The following is a 15,104-nucleotide window of genomic DNA, read 5'->3' as shown; positions in this document are numbered from 1 at the left end:
TAAAATGAAGTCAGAACAGGAGAGACAGTACTTATTTGAAAGCGTCCTTTACTCAGAGAAATTGAGTCAATAAATATGCTGTTTGTCATGCAGAGTCCAGTTAGAGTCTTGTTTGCTAACAAAAATGTTGTCATCACAGAGCCTAATAGATGCAAACTATCTGGAACGATCCGTTGTAAATAGACAAATACCATGTGAAAGCAGAAAACAACGATTGTGGCTGAACAAAGAACGGGATCCTGCACACGTTGCTGAATGAAAGAGGGTAGCCCACCTCAAAATCTACTATTTTGTTTGTCACCAGAGTGTATTCTGATTGAGTTTGAATGGCCTGGTGGTGGCAAAAATACAAGGTCTGTGTTTCTTCTGTGAAATGAGTTTTAATTGTTGCGGAGTGAGGCCTTCTCTCGCTGGAAAAACATGGCTCTAAAGTCACTTTAAATTGCAAAATACAGCTTCAGTGAACTTGGATGGATTTGTGCAGGCTACTAGAACAGGGATAAGCTTCAGCCTTTTTCAAACAGTAGTTTTACATTAATTTTCACAGCTATCCATGTTGTTTAGTGCAGATACAAGAAGGCTTTTTGTTCGGCTGTGCTTTTCACGCTTGGCTTTATTCATGTAAGTTGAAGAGATGTGGCAATTCTTGCTTGTTTTCATTCAGGCAGAGACTGGAAGTGTTTTAACATTGAAGTACCATCAGGACAAGATGATCAAACTTCACAGGTTTGGGTTAGAATCATAGAATAAAAAAATATCCTAAGCTGGAAAGCACAAGGATCATCGAGTCCAACTCCTGGATGTTCAAATTGGTCTTGGATGAAAGGAGCCTGGTTTTCAGACAAATTGGACAAACTGGCAGCAGTGGCTATTCAGCATCTTGGAAGCTTGACGTGCTCTCATGAAGGTTCCAGAGCTTTTCCAGACATATCTGGACTTCCATCATCCTTCAGATTTTAGGGCGAGGAGGAAAAGAAAATGCTCAAAAGTCCAGAGAGGTATCTTGAAGATGGTATTTCCTAGCCCAAAGGAAAATTTAAATTATGTTACACAAGCCTAAGACAGAGATTATGAAGAATTTTTGTGGGATTTAAAAATCTAAACTTCACCCTTCACTTTTTAAATTTGGAATAGAACAGCTGGGGCATTTTTAGGTTTTGCATCATGTGGCTGGACATCGGCTGGTTTAAATCTGCCTTGCAGTCATCTTAGGAACATTGTTCTTCCACTCCCAGAGCTGCATTTTCAAAAATGAGTTAGGAATCTGAATCTCTCTGGCTTCCCGTGAAGCTTAAGCTTGTGTGAGTCTAAGTGACTTCTTAGTCTGGATTTAGGGTCCCAAATGACTGAAGAATTGAGGAATATTCCGCAGTCTATCTATAGAGTCTGTTCAGATTTGGTCATGTGTGATTCCTTATTGAAATTTCGGTCATTTTTGTTTTCCTTGATATTCTATTAACCACATAAAAACAGATGAAGAGTTTCCTGATAATGCATAACAAGTTACTTGGGGGTTGAGTGGTTTTTTGAGGGTTTTTTTATTTGTTTGTTTGGTTGGTTTTTTTGATTTTTTTAAAAATTCTGATGGCTTTGGTCTTCTCGCTTTTCCCGTGGCACTAACTTTTGATAACTTTTATTTTTTTAATTTCAGCTGTTTCCACTACTAGGAGTAAAGACCAGTAAAGACAGAGCAGGATGAAAAGATGGCTGACTTCTTGTTACCACCGGGTACTAACAGCTTCCACCGGTTCACGCCCGAGTCCTTGGCTGCCATCGAGAAGCGAATTGCAGAGAAGCTGGCAAGGAATGCCAAGCAGGAATACAGAGAGCAGCTGGGCGAGGAAGAGAAACCTCAGCCTCAGTTTGACTTGCAAGCTTGCAAGAAGCTGCCCGATATCTATGGGACTGTGTCTCCAGAGCTCATTGGGGAGCCCTTGGAGGACATCGACCCTTTCTACAATGATCGTAAGGTGAGCCCCAACACTCTGTCCTGCCCCTCTGCCTTTGCTAAAGCATGGCCCCTGGTTTGAGTGCTCTGTTTGCTACCTTTCCACAGCCAGTAAAAATATTTCTTTCCCAGATTAAGAATCAGAATGTCCCAGAAAATGTCTAAGCAGGAGGGCAGAGAGGGATAAAAAGCATAATTGAAACGTGTGTGTTTTCAGATAGCCCTGAGTATGAATATACAAAATCTGAAATGAGCAGAGCGGTAGCAGAGCTAATTGAAGCCAGAGGTTTTTATCTGCCCTATCTTGCCTTCTGCATGAGCTGTGGCTTCACAGGTCTGTTGTTTATCACTTAAGCCCCTTAATGTTAAGGGCTGCTGGGTGACTTGAGCCTTGTGCGAGCACTCTGCACGAGAGCAGGAGCCACCTTCACAACCATTCCTGGAGAGCAGTGCTTCTTTTCCTGCTGAGGAAGAGCAAAACTCCGTTTGAGATGACCAAAACAGAGCTGAAGGGAGGTGTGAGCAGCATGTGCAGTGCTGGCACTTTGCAGAATGGTGAACTTTGTCCCAAAGCGAGCATCACCTGATGAGGGATCACGTGCGGGCTGGACCAAAGCCACAGCAGTGCAAACAGCTTCTGTCAAAAGGCTGCTGACAGCAGAGCTGGGCTGCTTGCTTACTACAGTTTGTTCCCCTTTCCAAGCATTTCACAAAACAGAGGACAAAATAAAGCATGGCAGCCTTGTGTATTTTTAGGCAGCTTCCAGTTTTTTCAGGTACTGCTGTTTCTGATTTTGGGCTGTGCTATTTCCTGTAAACAATGAATTAATATGGCCATAATGGTGCTTCTAGCAGAACAGTGTAGAGGTAGGTGCTACAGCTACATAACAAATGTTAAATGGATAAAGACAAATAGATTACTTACCTGGAAGGGCCAGAATTAATTTAACATTTAATTTGCCTACATCCCCAGGCATAAGCAACAGGATATAGATTTGCCGTTTTAGTGCCTTGAAGTTTTTAGACTCAAGGTGTGTGAATTGCTTAGATTTTATATATTGGGTGTCTCAATTCTGTCTCTGGGTGAATAATAGTTCCTCTATGCATGGTGGGACACCTTCAGAGCTCTGCAGATTGGGTCAGCATGCAATTCACTTTTGTTTGGGGTTTAAGAGAACTCAGAGAATTGTTTTTCTCTGGCCATATTAATCTAAGCACAACGAGAGTGCTTCAGTGCCAAGGTCAGATCCTAGTGTGGAACTGTGCCTCCTGCAACTTTTTACTTGGTGAGACAAAATTGAGAGCAATAAAGTGTTCAAATAGAGAGGCTGGATCAACAACAGTGGGACCCACAGCATCTGGGAAGAAGAGCATCACTTAATTCCTTCCACCACATTTTAGTTTCCAGGTAATTTTTATTTTAAAATAAAATAAAATTTATTTTTAAATTAAATTCTGCTCTCTTCCCAACCCCATGCTGGAGGTCATGTAACAGGATCCACTAAGGGTTGAAGAAAAAAAAAATACTTGGAATATTACAACAGGGCAGTCAATTCTGTAGGGAAGACCTTGGACAAAACTTTTCACCAAGTGAGAAGGATTTTGGGATGGGGGAAAAAGTATGGGATGCTGGCAGGAATTTCCCAGTGGGATGTGGGCTGGAAAAGCTGAGCATAAATGCAAATGCTGAATGTTCTCATTTTCTGTTTTGTTTTCCAGACATTTATAGTACTGAACAAAGGGAAGACAATCTTTCGATTTAGTGCCACTCCTGCCTTGTATATACTTAGTCCTTTCCATCCAATCAGAAGAGCAGCAATTAAAATTTTGGTACATTCATATCCTTTCTGTTGATTTTCCTCCTCGTGTATTTTATATGGGTTTTAAACACAGATGAATGGAAGTCAGAAACCATTTTATTTCATTAAGCAGTTTTAAATCTTTTGGCTGAATTTGCCTGCACAAGCAGAAATGCACTTGGATTTTCGGTTTGTTTCATTTCATATTGTTATGTGAGCTATAAAAATGAGTGTATCATACTGCTGGCATCAGAGAATGTGAAGTGCACTGGAGGGTCTGGTGAGTTTGCTCAGGATTAAAAGATGGGAAGGGAGTGATCATCTTTACTGAAGGGAAAGTGTAGTAGCTCAGAAAGGAAGGGAACCAGGGGACATCTGCACTGATGGAGAGCTTTGCTACCAAGCACTTCAGCAATCCCTCCCAGAGGTAAAACTCAGTGACACTGTCTGCAGACACAATTTAATTTTGGACTGCTTCAGATCTGAGTTATTTTTTCTCCTGAAACAGAATATTTAAAAAATTGTTTTGTTGATTCTTTTCTAGTTTGTTTTTTTGGGTATGTTATCCAACAAAGAAAAAAGGCACAGGCTGTCCTGCTGGGCCTTCCAGTGGAAAGGCAGTGCCTGATTTCCTGTAGCTCCAGTTCTGAAGTCATGCAAGACACACTGCAGTGGTTGGTTTTGGCTTGTTTTTTTCACACAACCCCAGAAACATTATATGCTGACATAGTCACATCTCTCTGGAAGGCCAAACTGACCCAAATGTTCAGCTTTGTGTGAACATTACTAAAAACACACCTTTTTTCATGACTTGGCTGCTTTCTCTAGGGTGCACATGGGAGACCAGGCAGTGATAATTCAAAGACTTCACATGCTGCTCTGATCATTCTGTAATGTTTTAATGATGGAAATCCCTCATCTGCAATGCTCATGTCCACCACAGAGAATTAGTAAATACTAAGTAGTTAGCATCTTAAAAACATCGGTTAATTATCAAATTTTGGGGAAAAAAATAGGGAAATAAATTGGATTCTTACTCCATACAGTGAGGAGAGAAAAAAGGGGACAATACAGATGTTCTATCAAAAGGAAAAACAGGTGAAGCTTCTGATTGCAATAATTCTATGCAAAAATGAGTGTGTGTTATCAGCCAAGATATTATTATGGTTACTAAGAATACACTGTAGAATTCTGCAGAGAGATTAGCTGGTGGATCAGATTATGTGTGCACACAATGCAGCACATGCTGCTGCATACCTAGGGCCCAACCAAGTTTTTTAGGCACAGTTACCTCAGCACAGCCTTGCTGAAGTTAATCAAGGTCAATGCATTTGCCCAGGTATGGCCAAGGGAAGAGTCTGAAAACTGAGCTTCCTAGAAGGAAATTGAGAATATTGCCTCCAGCTTTGGAGGCTTGTTATGTCTTCTCTCTTTTTTCTACATTGGCTGGTGAAGCCAAGGGGTCACAGGAATGTGTAGCACGGGAGCTACCTGTCCTTGGGAGCAGTCGAGCAGAAGATAAATAAGCAAGGAATCCTTATCATATTACTTCCAAGGATAAAGACCACAGAGGAGAGCATTTAAAATACCTGTCAGGAAAGAAATATGGTCAGGTAGGGAGTGTAAAATTTTGGGAGTGGCAGGTCTCAATGCAAACATAAGTTTAGCTCCAGAAAGACAGAAATTATCACCTTGTGTTGATAATGTCAACACAGAGATCCAACAGCTCAGTCTTTGGCAGGCACAGGCAGGAGACAACAACTCCAGTCCCAGTGAGACAGCGAAGATCCTGCATTAGGCACTGATTTGTTTTCTGTCAATAAAGACCTTTTGTATCAACCTGAAATACAAAGGCCAAGTGGCTGAGCAGGCAGTCAATATCCCAGGCACAAAGGAGCCCGAACCCGCAGGTACTCAAGCAGAGAATATCACAGGCATGGCCCTGGGAACCAGATCTATCATCTTGCGTGACTGTAATCAAACAATCTTTATTCTCCCCAGGGCAAAAACCTAAAAGGAGCATTAGCAAATGGTGCCCTGTCACGTAAATTTCTGAAGCAGCTTCTTTAGTGGATGCCATCTTTCAATTTCCAGCCATTGAGTGCTCCATGAAGGCCAACAGTGGAACAGAACAGAGAGGGCAGAGTAAAATCGTCCTCTAAAGAAGCTGTGGGGGTCACATTTCTTGGGTAAATAGCTGTATGTGGAGTTCTGCCTCTGAGATGTCCAGCAGGATAGAGGCCATGTGCTCACTGCTCATCCAGCCAAGCCTGAGAAGTCCAGTCTTTCAAAAATACACTCCTCCAAGGGGAAAAACTTCCACACCATCCTAGTAATGTTTATTACAACTAATAATGTATGTCTAAACCCCTTCTAGGTATTTCTTCTCTTATTCAGAGTCTGTAAGGCCTCATGAAGTGTCCAAGGCTCACATGGCTTCCCAGAAGGTGTCCCTGCTCCATTCCTGTCCCAGAGAACATGGGGAGTGCAGGATTGTATCCCAAATGGGATGAACACTTTTTGTCTTCTGCATCATTATCAGCTGTTATTAACATCTTTATTAACTATCTCCACCTATGAATGAGATTTAATCACTAGAACATTTCCTTGATGCCTTATGGTTAAAAGACTCCTCTTAGTTCTTGCCTGCAAGCCAACAATCATCCCGTGGTGTCCTTAGTTTCTCCAAGAATTTTTCTAGCTTGTATAAAATCTGTAGCAATTATAATTTCTAGTTTTTCTGGGTCTTATATCTAGTTCTTCTCACTTTACCACTGATCCAGGCTGGAGGTTTGGCAAAAGTTACCTTTCTTGGTGCTAGAGTTATGGACTCTGGTGCGTCAGAGAAAGAAAAATAATCTTGTTACAGAATTTCCAATCTTTGTTCATATTTTCTGCTTGCAGCTTTCCTCCCATCTGATTTTGCACACTTTCCATAAGGCAAAATGAGACCTTGTGAAGCACCAATTATACATTCTATTCATTGGGACTAACCTTTGCTTGCACATATTATATGTAATTTGGCAATGATCACCTAAAGAGCCTCTAGTATTCAGTCTGCTAATTAACAATTATCCATCATAATGAAGTCTAGAATAGAAGTATGCTGCGTTTGACTCGATATCTTTGTGCTAGGAGATAAAATTTATAACTTTCAGAATCGGCTTGTGCAAAGGATATTCTGTAACCTCAAACTGGAAAGAATAGGTTTAATTTATTGCAGAAAGGATCCTGATGAGTAGCTTAGTATATTTAGTTTGTAGGCTTTGGAAAATTTGATTTAATAGGAGTTCTGAGATAGGCAATGGACAATGCTGCTAAAATAGCTTATCTCAGTTTTATCTTCTTTGCTTTGTCCTTTCTGAGTAGATCATCATCATGGACTTTTTCTAACACAAACAATTGCATTAGTTTTCAGGTAGGAATGCTAAGTTTCCTTCTGTGGGGATTCCTGTTTTCTCTTTCTTCTTTAACACAGACCACTAACTTTGGTGCATAACCAGCTGAAACATTTCCTTCTTTTATGTTCTTTGTAGTTTTCAGCTTGGTCATGAAACCCAGATTGAATTTGTAGTGTGTTTGTTGTCCCAGAGCTGAACCTTATATTTTCAACCCGTGTTCTCTGGTTTGTTCCCTTTGGTGCTTGAATAAGGAGGTGATGACACCTGCCTGTAAGTGAGCATCTGGGAAAGCTGTTAGATTCAGTTTATATCACCAGGAAACAGGCATACAGAAATCAAACTAGTGACCCTAAATTCCAGTTGAGGATTTTTTTTGCTTGGAATTGAAATATGCTATTTGTTTGGCTGAAGATACCACTCTGGTTTCCTGTGCTTCATCCATAGCATTTCACTGTAGTTGAAAAAGTAATCCAGTGTTTTCTAGGCTAGCTGGAACTTAATAATTATGTTAACAAGAATGACAAAACTTACAGAAATATATCTGAAGCTAATGTGAGTGGGTATCAGACATACAGTAGGAGGTATTGGTCCAGAAGTGGAAGATGTTTGTGAGATGAGCTGTCCCTGTGAGTTCAATTACTGCTTTCTGTGGTGGCCCTGGGGAATCTGCAGGTTGGTTACTACCAATTTAACCTTGTAGTTGCTTATGTGGCCCATTGGAAAACGTTCCACTCTGTATTCAGCAGAGATTCTTGCTCTGCAAAAGGATAAATTTCATGCAAAACATTTCAGGACACAGGATTGAAACTAAATTCTTCAATCACTATTCTCAAACAAAAAAATAACACAAACGGATTCAACTACAGAGGTGAAAAAACCCCAAACCAAATGAAACATTTTTTTTCTCCAAAAAAAGGCAAAAGAAATTTACATTTGAGTGTTAGTTATACACACTGGGAAGGTCCCTGCCTGTTGACTTTGTTGCAGACCTCTTTCCTTATTTTCTGTACACACTTAAACTCTTTAGTTAGATTTTCCCAGTTGCATGGCACCAGTTATTGATGCAGGAGAATCCCGTTATATTTTGTATTTTTTTTTACAAAAAGCAGCATGCCCCTGTAGAAGAGCCATCCCATGAATTATGTTTTCAATTTCAGGAATTTGATTTAGGGTGCTTTTTATGTTTATGGTTTCAGCTTAGCAGCAGAGTGTGTGAACTATGCACTGGGGAGGTTTGTTTTAGCCTCCAAACAGGGAATCTGGTCCCTCAGCTGAGGCAGAGAGCTGTGCAGACCAAGGCTGCCTATTCATACAGCAGGTTTGAACACCAAGCTTTAAAATTAGTGCTCTGAAACTCATACCTGCTTTTGGTGAAACTTTATACTGAAAGCAAGACCTCAAGCCCATTAAAGAGATTAGAAAGACCAGATTTGTGACTTTTCCCTACTGCCTGAGAAATGTTTCAGGATAAAAAATGAAATGGGAATTTGCAGACACAGGTTTTTCTGTGGATACTTAAATGAGACTAATCCCTCTTTTCATACAAAGTTGTGCACCTATGCACATTGTCATCTGACCAACACAGCTGCAAATTTGGGGTATTGTGCTTTCAAAAGACTGCAGAGTCAGTACATTTGTTTACTGTATAAAGTAGGTATAAAAGATGTAGGAAAAGAAAAAAAAAACAAAACAGGGAAGGTTCCCTCATTTTTCTGTTTATATAATTATTTATCTCCTTATGCACTTGCAAACAAATGTTTATAGTTCTTGGAGCAACTTGCAAATTGTGATTGAGCTGTCACATCTTGTGTGAAATGACAGAAATTTATGAAGTCTTGAATCAAATGCGTTGTTTTCCTTAATTTGCCTATTTACATTGTTCAGCATGTTTATTATGTGCACTATTTTAACTAATTGTGTGTTCATGGCACAGTCAGAGACTCCGTCATGGAATAAATATGTTGAGTAAGTATCCTTGCTGGTTTACAGCTGTCCCATCCTCATCTCATCCTTCCTCTTCCTTTTGTTCTGTCCTTATTTACATCTTGGTTGCTGCTGTCTAATTTCTTCCCAGTAGTACTGACTGTGGTATCTGCCCTCACAAAATGTTTTTCCAGGTAGTTGTTTCAGTCTGTGAAAACTCCCTTAGTAAGCAAACTAAACATTTTTAGTCCATGAATCTTATGCTCATTGCCAAAGGCACCTTTTATGCTGTGCCTGGATGAAATCACTTATTGGGGACAACCCTGTTTGAAACTGGTCAGCCTTCCACAGTTCCCATGGAAGAGATTTGATGGTTGGATACGTCAGAATAGACTGATAGAGCTTAAGTTGAATTATTTCAGAGAACATTTCCTTAACTGACTTACTTCTATCCCTGATCTGAAACTTAATGGAAGCAAAAGTTTATTTTGGACTGAGCACAGCATGAGAAGTGTCCCCCTGTAATCACTGCAGGAATACTTTATGAGCATCAGATTATCTGAGAACACCTCTGTGTGAATTCCTGTCTTTTTAACTGGGCAAGCCTTCAGGAAAAATAGCAAAGGCCCTGCTCGAAGGGGTTATTTTTTGTTGTTGTGGGCTTTTGAATTAATTTTAAAAGAGGTTAAGGGGCTTCAGTGAAATGAAAACCCATTTAATTTCTTTAAGTTGCTTAGAAATATTCCTTTTAGAAACAGATATCAGATGCACAAGCTAATCAACCTACAGTGCATTAAACAATTATTTTGGCTCATTGAACCAATCAGAACACACTTTTTATTTTTGACTGACATATGATAAACAGACCCATCTGCTGCTCCATAGCCTAGTGTTTGGTCTGCTCAGGGCTGTAAGAAAAGACAGTAAAACGCCCTTATTTAGGTTCCATAAAATCATGCAGGACACATCTTCTAGGCCATAAATTACTAATTATAGGCAGCACTGAACCAAATATTTCATCCCATCACAATAACATCCTAATCCCAGGATGTTTCATGTATTTCTGTATAGTGTGGTTCCCTCAAGTATGTCTGTGGCTGTCCTTTCCCCTGATGTTGTCCTTTTCCTACTGAAAACTTTCATAACCATTGCCATGGTGTTTCCTGCTGAATCACGGACATCTCATCCACGTGGTGATCTCATCAAAATTTGGTCAGTTGGTGTACAGCTGGGAATTCAAACACTCTGGAGGGCAAGACCAAAAATGACAATATTTTGTCTTCTCCAAGCAGGAGAATGGGGATGATTTTATCAGTGCATCAAGCAGAAATGCAGATGGACTCATGCAGCATGGAGTAAATCCTTCCAAGTTCCCTCTTCTCCCTCTCCATGTCCCCTCATACCTCTCAGCTTTTCCTTCTCAAGTGCATAGAATGAAATCAAAGTCAAGTACTTTGGAGGAGCAAAATAACCCAATGAACTGTAATTCAAATTGATTAATATTGGATTTGGAGAAGATACATTTAATCCATTTTGTTCTGCTGTTTCAGAGACTCACAGGGGATAGAAGGATAACCTTGTGCAAATATTTGTCCTAGATCTTCCTTTTAAGCATTTTCCTTACCATTTTGAAAAAAAAAGGAATGAATTCAACTTTCCCCCACTAAAAATTTCTTTAATAACCCTGACTTTTGTTGTTAAAGAAGCCGTTCAGTAGCTGGAGGACTTTGCCCGATCCATTTAGAATTAGACGATGATTATACAATCAATTAAACCCATCTGACATGCTGAATAAATACAAGTGCTTTATCATTTTAATGAGCTTATGTGCTGTTAAGTATTTTTTTTAGTCCTTTGCATGTGTTTTCTGTGTGTATTACTAAATACACATGCTCAAAGAGACTGTCACATGGGTGACCTATATTCGAAATACCAGAGCAAAGCTGAATAGGAGCTGTGAAAAAGTTGGATACAAGGGAGTGCTCAGGAATATAGTCAAAGAGGAGACAAATGTAATGCCCACTTCTGCACCCAAACTGTCCTGCTAATCCCCATTTTAAGATGAAGCACACTGAGATTTTATAACATTTGTGAGTAGTGCTACTGTGTGACACGATGGCAGGGGGGCATGAGATTTGCCACTACCTGTGTGTGTGCCCAGTTGCAGTTCAGTGGAATACAGCTAAATATATTTTATGCATAGTGTTCTTCCTTATATTGCCACCTTCAATCACTCACACCTTTTTCCTACCAAAAAGGAATCTTAAATGTTATATTTTTTTTATGTGTGATGGCACCACTTGATGTTTAGGCACTGAACAGAAAACTCAAGGCTGTGTTTCCAGTGATAGCCCTTCACATCATGACTTGTAAGATTTGTGGTTTAGTGGATTTGAGGTGTTTGAAGTTTTTTAATAGGCTTTGGTATCATCTGCATCTTCATTTGGAGAAAAGGGGTGAGGAATGCCCAAGGGAGACACCAAATATTTATTTCTGTTGTTAAGATATGGCCTGGAATACCCAGTTCATTGGGCTAGGTGTCTCAGGCAGCAACATTAAAAAAGAGCTGCTGTATGCCCTGAACTCTGTCACTGATGGAAGGAAGAGCCCTTGGTGAGTACAGGTCTGAGAGCTATAAATCAGAGGCATTACTGTCCTCCACAGAGATTTTGCTAAATTTTATTACAAGTGTCATCTATATTATGAAAGGTAAGATCTATGTTCTAGCCCAGATCATCACAGTCAAGAGTTGTCGGTAGTAACTTAATTTACCAGGGGAAAAAAACCAGCCTAGTGTCTCCTTGACTGTCAGGCAGGTAAAAATTACTACATACAGTAGTCAGGTGGGAGTTTTTCAATTCTTTTTCAGTGAGGGAATTTTGTTGTTTAATTCTCAAAGCTGGTGTGATTTGCCATGGATAGTGAAACACAAGGGAAGCTGCAGGACAATTACTCTTTCTAGATGATAAACCCAAGTGGTGGCTTTTTTAATCTCCAAAATATCTTGGGCAGGAAGAGATGAGAGGTATGAATGGAACAACCATCCTCTTTCCAGCTGGAGAAACAGGGAGTGAGCCATAATGTTGGCCAGAGTGGATGTGGACTTCCCATCCCTGGGAGTACTCAAGACCAGGCTGGATGAATCTCTGAACAATCTGATCTAGTGGAAGGTTTCCTGCTCATGGCAAGGGGGTTGGAAGGAGATGATTGTTAAGGTCACTTCCCACACAAACCATTCCATGATTCCCTAATCCACTCCTATTCCACTGGCAGAGGTTCAGGACTCCCACAGCACAACTTAGCAGTGTAGTGTCCATGTTTGACTTAGTGAGTGAGGATTCATCAAGGGACACCCTGTGCTGAAAATTATCTTCATTCTGAGACTGTCCCAAGTATTTTGCTGTTCCTTACCTGTTCCTTGGTCCACACACGAGGCTGTTCATGCACAGCCCAGAGCTGCACCTGTGACTCACACGAGCCACCCCAGAGTTGTGCCCCTGCAGTTTCAGCCATCTGCTGTTTGCTAACTCTCTTGCTTCTTGGCCACTCTGTTCCCCAGGTACACTTTCACTGGCATTTACACTTTTGAGTCATTGATAAAAATATTGGCGAGAGGATTTTGCATGACAGAATTCACCTTCCTTCGGGATCCATGGAACTGGCTGGATTTCAGTGTTATTGTCATGGCGTAAGTAGCACTCCTTTATATTTTTCAAGAGAGTTATATGCAATAGAACTTTTTAAAAGATTGTCTGGGTGTTCTTTTTTTTTTTTTTCTTCACTCAAATTTTACTGAAAATGAGAAAAAGGCTGAAGTGTATTAGGAAGGAGGTGTTTTTATCCTGAGTGGTTTCAGAGGAAGAAGTCAGAGGAATTTTCAAATCTGTTCTGTGAATTCACTACACAATTTTGGAGAAATTATTTACTCTCTCTGTGCTCCACAGAGAGAGCTGTTTGTAAAATATCTGTAATAATATCTGCCTATCTAATGTAGTTTTGGGAAGCTTCAGACCCCTGAATAGAAAGTGTTGTAAGTGTGACTGAATACCCACGTATTTAAATCCCTATTTATACTCTATCTATCCATCATATCATCAGAGCTGTTTTCATGTCCCTCTTTTCACAAACCCTTTTCACCTGGAAAGTAATTACTATTGTACTACAGAGAATTAATTTATAGTCCTCTGAAACTTCTTACATATCTTGGAAATAGAAATTTGGCCCTGACCATGATATTCCCCTTCAGCTGTATGCTTCTGCCTAGATTGCCAGAGTTCATTGAGGACATGTGAGGTTCTGGTGCTTTGAAGAAGGTGATGGATTTGCAACATCCAGACAGCTAAAAATACGCAGGGGTAGAGAAGCAGTCAGCCAGCACTCACAGGGGACTCAGGGTCAGCCCAAGCTCTGGCCAAAGGCAGAGGTCTGACACTGCCAGCACCTCCAGCTAAGACAGAAATCCAGTTTTCTTCATAGTCACAAAAGAGAAAATTGTGCAAACAACAAGTGCCATCTTAAAGTCAAAGCTGATAGAGATGCCTGAAAGTCTCCGCTTCCTAAACACAGAAGGATCTGATCTGATCTCCCTGGTTTTCTTCTGCTGATTGATACCTGTACTCAGTTCTGGGTTTAGGTTATTTCTTACTGCCATCTTTTAACCTCATCATTCACAGTGTTTAGTGAGATTCAAGTGTGTTAGCTGCAACATCTGAGCTGAACTCCTGGGGCTGTGCAATTTGAATGGAACAAAAATCAGGAAAGAATATTCAATCAAAGTTAGCTAAACCACCAGCGAGGGCCACTGAAGTATAAAGCACAATTCTTTTAGGGTGCAGGGATCAGGACCAGCGTTCAAGCAGACTCTGGATGATGCTCTTGGTCATATGGTTTAGTTTTAGGTAGTCCTGTGACAAGCAGGGAATTGGACTCCTAATCCTTATGGGTCCCTTCCCATAGCTTGATGTATTTTGCAACACTGTGGTTCTTAGCAGCATTTAGCAGAACAGAATGAAGGTGTGTAAAACCTGAGTGAACTTCCTCAGGGACATTCCCGTTTATTTCAGTAGGCTTTGGATCTGAGCCAGCCCTAGGCCAGGTCCTGGTATCTGTTACTGCATTCCTATGGATTTGGCTGCACTGACATCTGGCCACTATGATAAGCCCTTAAAAAAACAAATCAGTGTAGATGGGGAGAATCTTTTGGAGGTCAGCACACATTAGGTGTTTTTTGCAGCTAAACCTTTCCTCAAGCATTGCTAAGTGCAATTCTCCTGAACATTTACTGGCAGGACAACACCAGAGTCACCATCCTGCTCTCCTGTCCACAGGCAGATGGTAAAAGCAGGATATAATCATCCATTTGTGAGTTAGGATGTGAGTTTATTTGTAGGTCTCAGAATTCAGCACAACATGGAGAATTTCTGTGCTTGGATTCTCACTTTTCTAGAAAGAAGGAGGTTTCTGATAGTAAGGTAGAAAGGAGCAGAGAAAAGGACAAGAGGAGCTGTGGCTTCTAGTTTTGACCATGAATCTGCTCCACCTCATCTTGTCATCTTGGGCAGAGGTTGAGGCATCCCCTCTGGGGACATCTCAGACTGAAGTTCAGGTCTGAAGTCAGTGGGGGACATGGTTGGAATATCCCTTAATTTGTCTCCACGTTCTCTCTGGACCTTTGGGACGTAGGGAGCAGGAATGGTTTGCACAGACCTTGAGGTGGACAGTAACCCACAGGGGAATTATTCACTCCCTGTTGGTAGGAACCAGGATTTGGTGCCCACATGTCGTGGGTTTACCTCTCTTATTTCTTCTCTAATTCTAGACTTGAATGGCCACTCAGTGCTCCAGCCCAAGGATAATGAAAAATCCTTAAACCTTTTCTAATGAGAAGCTTGGGAGTCTGTGCTTTCTTTCCTAACTACCTCTTGATTTTCTTTCTAAATGATATTTCAAATCTTAGTTAGAACATCCCCGTAACAGGGGGACCTGCAATTGTGAGCAATTTTCTTAATACTAAACTATCTCTTCAGAACCAGA

At 40.7% G+C, this 15,104-nt stretch overlaps 1 protein-coding gene across 6 annotated transcripts in view; it reads left to right on the top strand.

The window, feature by feature from the left end:
* Positions 1 to 979: 979 nt before the first annotated feature.
* Positions 980 to 15,104, top strand: part of SCN5A (sodium voltage-gated channel alpha subunit 5) — a 175,397-nt gene continuing 161,272 nt past the window's right edge. For 3 of the 6 annotated variants that reach the window (XM_063416487.1, XM_063416475.1, XM_063416484.1), the window contains exons 1-2: positions 8,531 to 9,113; positions 12,631 to 12,759. In XM_063416487.1, the coding sequence (XP_063272557.1) occupies positions 9,034 to 9,113; positions 12,631 to 12,759 (209 nt within the window). In that variant the 5' untranslated portion in view covers positions 8,531 to 9,033. Of the gene's footprint in view, positions 1,971 to 3,667; positions 3,787 to 8,526; positions 9,114 to 12,630; positions 12,760 to 15,104 lie in introns of those variants that run through there. The other 3 variants (XM_063416519.1, XM_063416503.1, XM_063416492.1) reach the window with 3 other exon arrangements.

This window comes from Prinia subflava, chromosome 1 (genome assembly GCF_021018805.1).
Source record: "Prinia subflava isolate CZ2003 ecotype Zambia chromosome 1, Cam_Psub_1.2, whole genome shotgun sequence".
NCBI classification, from domain to species: Eukaryota; Metazoa; Chordata; class Aves; order Passeriformes; family Cisticolidae; genus Prinia; species Prinia subflava.
The sequence above is the reverse complement of the archived record's forward strand: the minus strand, read 5'-3'. Positions and strand labels throughout refer to the sequence as shown.